The sequence below is a fragment of the Apus apus genome, chromosome 5 (genome assembly GCF_020740795.1).
Source record: "Apus apus isolate bApuApu2 chromosome 5, bApuApu2.pri.cur, whole genome shotgun sequence".
In the NCBI taxonomy this organism is placed as follows: domain Eukaryota; kingdom Metazoa; phylum Chordata; class Aves; order Apodiformes; family Apodidae; genus Apus; species Apus apus.
In genome coordinates this window covers 37,230,718-37,238,323 of record NC_067286.1, presented here as the reverse complement: position 1 = coordinate 37,238,323, position 7,606 = coordinate 37,230,718, and the positions used below count along the sequence as shown (strand labels likewise).

Below are 7,606 nucleotides of genomic sequence, written 5' to 3'. Positions count from 1 at the left end.
CATCACAGACAACAAAATCTGCCTTCTTTTTTTTTGATCCTATTAAGAATACAATGAGTAGACAAAGTTCAGTATCTTTCACTCTAACCTTGAGAAACAAAGAAGTTACCACTGTAGTGAGCCCAAAAGCTTGTGTGTAAGTAAACTCAGTCTGAATTGGAAAATATTAAAAAGGTTATCTATCACTTTATTTGCTTATTCATTCTAATGACTAAAAATTATTATGGCTAAATCTGAACTTTTTTTCCAGTCTCACTTTCTATCCAGCTTCCCGAGATGGCTGATAGTTCCTTCTTTCTCTGCTTTAGTCCTAGTATTTTCTCCTTGACAAGACACACTATACAATTGAGTATACTGCCAAGCAACCTATTTTTCAATATATTGACCCCAGAACTGGATATGATATTTCACTATCTGTCTCACAAAACCAGTAGTAATCATCTCATCATAATCACCTGTGTGCTACTCTCTATGTAAACATATCAGAACTAAACTTTAGGTCAACAGGTTTGATCTAAAAACTAACACCATCTATGTCCAAGAAACTGTCTTATAGAATATTCTCCATTGTTTAGCCATATCCTGTATTATTCTTTTCCAGGTGTTTGATCTTAAATTATAAAAATTAAAACATGCACAATGTAATTGTTTGTGTTAAAAAGCAGAAAGACAAATGGATAGCTGGCTGTTAAAAAAAGGATCAGTTATATCACACATGGAGAAAAGCATCATGAAGGGGATTATTTGTATTTCCAACAAATAGAAGAGAATTACATCTATGCAATGTAACAAGCCAAAAAAAAAGAAGATAATTTCAGCGGAAGAACAAGTATACATGAAAACATACACGGATCACTACTCACTCTTCATACTGCAGTGATATAGAGCAATTTGAAGTAACATTACAGCAACTGCACCTTAAGGCGAATTGGGAAAGGTTTTTATAATGTAATAATACAATGACATCCCCTGCTGACTGCCCTTTTCTACTCACCCAGATGCATAAAATGTGTAGCCATGTGCAACACACTCATTTTTTTCCCTGCAAGTTCAAGTACTGCTTAATTGATCTGTACAGGTGCAGTGAAACCTAACCTTCCAGAGATTTTTCCAACTATGCATGTATAGATTGGCTCAACCAGGTATGCAGACTGTATCAGGTCACAGGGAAGCGAACAGACTGCTGTGGACGGTCTTTTCTCCTCCCTGGCATCAGCGCAGTAATTCGTCCATCTGGAAGGATCATGAAATAGATGACATTTCAGTCAGTACAACAGGTGAGGTTGTACTCAAGATCACATCATATGATTTCACCAAATCCTTTTATAAATAGCATGTGTATATGACTGGCTGACTGAGTGTTGAAAAGTTCTGTCCTCATCTATTCCAGTTACAAAGGTGTATTCAACATGGCTGATACACTAATCAAAAGACTCAGCAACCTACAACTTTTAAAAAATGCTGTGATCTTTTTGGGTGCCCATGTCTGCACAGAGGATGTGGATCAGTGGGTGAGACACAACCTATGAGGTGTATCACTACCTTTCACACAGATGAGAAAACCAACGATATATAATTCTTAACATTGCTACTGCTACCTCTCTGGTTATTTTAAGAATTGCAGAGGAGCTGTAACACAGTTGATAGCAGCTAAGGTCATATACAACTGTCATTTTTCCACTCTTTCCCTTGAAAGCAAATGTCATCATGTGATTTATGTTGTAAAACACTCAATTAATGTGACCCTATAATTAAATACGCCCAGGGCAGAAGAAAGGGGGACAATTCATCACCCCTACTGCCATCAGAGCCACATCTACTTTTGCCACAGTGAGCTGTAAGGAAGAAGCATTCTGAGAATGGTTGATGACACTTACAGCACTTCACTGCATTCAAGGATCACCTGAACAAAGAGGCAGGGCTGCAGGGTCTTCTAGTATGCTTCTTTCAACAGCGGCGAAGTGGGAATTACAGTGCTCAGAAAAAAACTACCCCCAGCTACCTGATGTGGCTCTGGCTTTGCTTTTGAATTTGAACTTAAGACAGCCATTCAGGGATGGCACCTGGACCTCACATGCCGTTCGTACTACAGATTCATAGATGGACCTCATAGTCCTATTGTGTTGGCTCCTATACAGAATAACTAGCTGGGCCATGGGATCATGGGAAGTTTGCACGAGTTATAATGCCTCAACAGGCTCTGACCTGAGAGTATAAACCTATATGCTCCAAAATATCCAAGCACCAAAACATCTAGTATATGGGGAGCTGTTAGGAAACAGCTTGTCACAATGCTACCCAGCATAGCCAGGGTACACTACTGTACTGAAACTGATTCATTCCTAAAGAGATACTGAAGAAAACAGCAAAATTAAGTATGATTTTCAACACCAAAGCCTAAGAATATAGTTAAATATTATTACTCCTCATGTGACAGAAAAAAGTCTACTATGTAGACTTGGTCAAAAAAGCAGTTTGTAAAGAAACTGTCTGTAAAATTCATCAACCACTGCACTTAAAAACATACATTTAGTTCTGCCATCCTTATACCTACCATATATATAGCTAAAGAGTTTCTCCATTGGTACCTAAAATATTTACAGTTCACCTTTCCATTGCCTTCACAGATTTCCAAGTGGAGACTAGGGACGGACTTTTTAGCTTAAACATTGCTTGCCATCATTGTGGCTTGAGCAAATGGATGGGTCTTGCACCAATCCCGAGGACTAGGAAGAGTAACACGTCCTGGTTTTAGGTGGCAGGGAGCTCCTCCTTAGCACAAAGCGTACCTGAAACTGGAAGCAGTTTGAGAGAGGAGATAGGTGGGAGCTGTTCCTTGTTTCTTCCCCCAAACTTACGGAGGCTGCTGAAGCAGGCGGCACAGCGCTGACCGGCCAGGAAGAGGAGCCGGAACCAAGTCGGAATTCCCGCTGCCCTGGCCCTTCTTTCCGTCCTCAGGGGCAGCTGCTGCCACCCTGCCCGGGAGAGGCTGCCTGCCGGCCAGGGAACACCCCGACTCTCCCCAGGCTCTGCCTCCACCTGCGTCCCGGGAGGGCGCAGAGGACCGGGCGAGGCGGGATGAATGCAACTTCGAGGTCACCGTCGCGGGTGACCACGGAAGGGAGGCTCTCCTTTCCCCAACACCACAGCCCGCTGACTGGGCCGGGTGGCAAGACCAGAGGCGGCTGAGGCGAAGCCCCGCCGCGGGGGGACCAGCCGGCCCCGCGTGGGCTGGGCGGCCCGGGAGCCCCAGCGCCGAGGTCGGCCCCTGCCGCCTGTCCGGACGCGGCCGCCGTTTGGTGGCGTGGCGGAGCGGAGCGGCTCGGCCCGTCCCGGCCCGGCTGGGCGGCGGACCGGGCCCGTCCCCGGCAGAGGGCGCGGCCCGTCCCGCCCCCGCGCCGCGCACAGCGCCAACAGCCGGAGCGGCGGCACCACCTCGGCGGCGCTGGGCCGGGCTCCCCCCTCGCGTCTCTCTCACCGCCTTTTCCTGTCTGCATCCTCCCCGGTCCTCCGCCTCCCTCCCCCCCTCGCCATTTTCACCCGGGAGGAGCTCGGCGGGACTTCCCTGAAACTTCGCGGGGGAACTCGCCCGGCGCCTTCGGGGCGGCCGCAAACTTTTCACCGCGGCGCCCGCCTCTCCCCCTCTGCCCTGACCGCTGCGCTCCGGCGGCTGCTCCGGCGGGAAGCTTTCGATGAGCGCCCCTCCGCTGATCCGGCCGCCCAGCCCGCTGCTGCCGCCGGGGGCTGTTACCGGCGGCGGCGGCGGCGTCGCCTTCCACCTCCAGATCGGGCTGAGCCGGGAGCCGGTGTTGCTGCTGCAGGACTCCTCGGGGGACCTCAGCCTGGCGCACGTCCGGGAAATGGCTTGCTCCATCGTCGACCAGAAGGTAAGAAGGAATCCCACCCCAACCGAGCCCTCTCCCGCCGCCCCCAGACCCGCTGCCCGCAGGTGCTGTTGCTGGCTGTGAACTTTCCTCTCCCCGGTGCCCCGGCTGCTCGGCTCCGGGGCTATGGAGTCCAATCGCAACTTTCTTGCGCCTCCCCTGCCGCCCGCCCCGCTTCTCTCACCCGGGCCCCCAGCTCTTCCTCTGCCGCACTCCCCCTCCCCGTCCCGATGCCGACGAGGCACCGTGTGGGATGCTCGCATGCCAGCTTGACTTTTATTTTGTTGGCAATGGATGCAATTAGCTGCACTAATAGCTGTTACTAAAAACAACCCCCGGCCGGATCTCTGCTAGCTTTTTAACGCTGCGGAAGGAGGGAGGGGGGAGGCAGAAACCTGTCAGCTGTGATGGCAGCGCGGCGCCCTGGGGCAGTTTGCGCGTTGTCCCGGCCTCTGCTGGGAGAGGAAACTTTCCACTGGGGAAAAAAAAAAAAAAAAAAAAAAAAAAAAAGCAGCAACAAGGAAAAACCAAGCCCGAGAGCCCAGGATTCAAAGCGGCGCGAAGCTCCTCGTACGCCTTCTCCCGTGCTGGGCAGCGGCGGAGCCATGAGCCGGGGAGCAGCGCGACGCCCCAGCCCCGCTTGCTGACGGGAGGGGCCGGGCCGCGGAGGTGGGCGCCGCGCCGGGGGAGGGGGGGGCCGCGGTGCTGGCGGGCTGGTGCTCCGCGGCCGCGGGAGCTGGCGGGTGGCGGCGCGGGACGGGACGGAGGCAGCCCTGCCGGGCCGCTGCTGGGGGCGGCGGCGCGTCCCGCGGCGGCTGCGGTGGCTCCGGCAACAAAGGTGGCACTGCCCGTGGGGGCGGCACTCGCCGCTGCTCCTCTGAAGCGGTAGCATCTCTAGGCACAGTTCACCAAAAGTGCGGTGAGATTCTCGCAACGCGCTAAAATACACCTGGCTTGCGTCTGAACTTCCGCCGGCCTGTGCCTTTTCTGATTTCCGTGTTTCGACAATCACGGGTACTAAAATAAAGCTTTACTTTTAAGAATGTAGCATTGTATAAAGAAAACTAAATGCGCTGGCTTATTATCGAAGAGTGAGATTTAGTTGAGTAAGTACAGGCGTACAAATTATGAGCACTTTAATTCATTGCAGTTTCCTGACTAAGTAAAAGCATATAATTTAGCTGCTTCTTTACACACCACACTTGTATGAGGAACTTTATTCTAGTTAGTCTTTCAGAGTGCCAATGTCTGCTTTTACGAGGTTGTTGAGAAGGAAGTGGCTCAAAGAAAGGGAAAACTGGAAGAAAGATATGCTTTGGTTTTGTTTCTCTTCAGGTAGCGGCTTCTGCTTCCTTCACTCTACAGATTAATTTTATGTTATGCAGTTTTCAGAATATTTTAAGTGTAAACCTGTAGGTATGTTTGTACACATGACTTTGCTAACATTTCACTAAATGTGATGAGGTGTTTTGCATAAACAAAGTTACTTGGCATAGTGGCAGAGACCCTATTTTCAAAAAAATTACATGGTATCTAGAATTATAAGGTACATGTAGCGCTGTGTTGTAAAGAGTATTTCATTGAAGTGTAACACTATTTTCACCTTTCATTGGGTCTGTAAAGTAGCGGCCTACCAGGTAACAGTTTTGTCCCAAAGTTGTTTAAGGGGTATATAAGGAAGAGAAAACCTCATTATGTTTTCCTCTTTGGCTGTCATGTTAGACTGCTAAAATCAACTCTGTCTCCATGGTGTGGTATTAAGTATTTAAATAGTCCTCTTGTACACAACTTTATTTTTAGGATTGTGCAAAATTCTCTTCATTATCAGTGTCAGATGATCTGTTTATAGAGAGCCTTTTTCAAGGTAATGTGGGCATTACCTGAGTCAAGATATTTGTGGCCCTTTTCCTGCACAGATTTAGAATCCAACTTAACTTAGTGCTACTCAAAATTTATCATAGAGTGAACTAAGTGTCTCAAAGTTTGCAATGGAACATACTTAGGCCTGAGTATAATGTTAATGTAGAGGGGGGTGTATGTGTATATATACACATATTTATGTATGCATGTGTGTTTATATGTAAACCAACCATATTTCCATACCTTTATATGGTGGTTTTATTTATAAATAGTGTACAATAAACCTGTGCATGAACATACAGAAAACAGTTATTGCTATGTATAACTTAGAAGTTTATGTTCGCATGTATTCATGCTAGTGGACTTTAAACAGCATCTGAAGTACAGAGGCTAGGTTTTATAATTTTAGTAGAGTATAATTACATTAATAATCTAATGTATATGATGTGAAAAATTGAATGAATGAAATGTGGGGTTTTTTTCTTCATTTTCCATGAGCGGCGTTCTTTGAGGAATTTCCTCCTAAGATAGCAGAATGGAAATTTTCTTAGTGATCTGAAGATGAAGTGGTACATACCAGTTTCAGGCAAAAATTCAAACATATTTAAATCTCTTAAGAACTGCTCTGAAGAAAACTAAATTTGATTCCTTTGAATTTGTGTATTTTGTTTGCCTTTCTTAAAACCAGTGACACTAAAACACTGGGACTTGTGCATGTGGGGTTATGTTTCCTTTAGTTGAAATGGAATTTTAGCATTTAAATTATTATATGGTTGACAAAAAATGAGGATCAACTGCAAAATATGTGTCAGTGTTTGACTTCTAGGCTGACTCCCCCACAAGAACAGTGGGAGGATATTGTAAAACACAGTCTTTGTTTTCTGAAGAGAAATGGTTTGAATTATTGCCGTTTCTGTGCTAGCTGCACATAGCAGAACCACTCCTTCAGGGCAAAAGCATAATGCAGAATGCACTAAGTAGGGATGTTGCATATTTTTAATTGCCTGGTATGATTATGTTATCAAAGACTTTACTAGGAAAAGACGAAGGAATCTTTAAAGAAATTTTTAAACAAACTAATACACTTTTAATTCAAATGGTAAACTAATTATTATGCCTATTTTCCGTTTTTTAAAATTGTTTGTTATTGTTATACCTCACCTAATTTGTGTGGGGCAACTGTAGTGACATTGCCAAGTTTTTAAAACTTTGAGTTCTCAAGTAAATACGTGATGACTTGAGAATGTGTGTTTTATAGCATAGCCCTTAGATCAGCCGTGAAGATCAGATGTTAGCTAGGCTTGCAGCACTTGAAGGTAGAGAACTTGCAAGCAATAAAAAACACAGCAAATAGAAGAAAGAAAATCTGATCTGAAATGGAGCTAAAAAAAAAGATCTGCATAGGCTGTGTATAGTTCAGAATGTTTTATAAAAGTAGTGTTGTAGATGTTTCACTGGTTTGGGTAATTCTGAAATTTCACAGTAGAAAAAAACCCACAATGTAATAAACAGAAAATAGGCCACTTTGGGAAGGGGAAAGGGCAAAAAGAAAAGTAATAAAAAGGTGGTTCAGGTGGCACACTGTAGCTGGAATACTGTGCCCAGTTTGTCTTTATGTAAGGTTAAATTGTAAGTGTTAAATTAGGAGAATTGTCACAAATCCAACCAAGAACCTTTTAAAGCATTCCTGAGGATCACTCCAGACATGTTCAGGAACAGCCACGCATCCAGTTGTACTTCTGGTTCTCCTTGGTAAGGGAAATCTAATGCATTCTTAAATAAACAAAATGGGAAAACAAAACAAAACAAAAGCTTAGTTTCGTTTTCTTGGGCCAGAATCCCTAAACTTGTGGTCTGAGCAA

The 7,606-nt window shown here is 45.7% G+C and overlaps 1 protein-coding gene across 2 annotated transcripts in view; it reads left to right on the top strand.

Moving 5' to 3' along the window:
- The first annotated feature begins 3,409 nt into the window (after positions 1-3,409).
- PRKD1 (protein kinase D1) overlaps positions 3,410-7,606 on the top strand; it is a 126,254-nt gene continuing 122,057 nt past the window's right edge. For both annotated transcript variants that reach the window (XM_051621757.1, XM_051621756.1), the window contains exon 1: positions 3,410-3,887. In XM_051621757.1, coding sequence (XP_051477717.1) covers positions 3,693-3,887 — 195 coding nt within the window. In that variant the 5' untranslated portion in view covers positions 3,410-3,692. The remainder of the gene's footprint in view (positions 3,888-7,606) is intronic.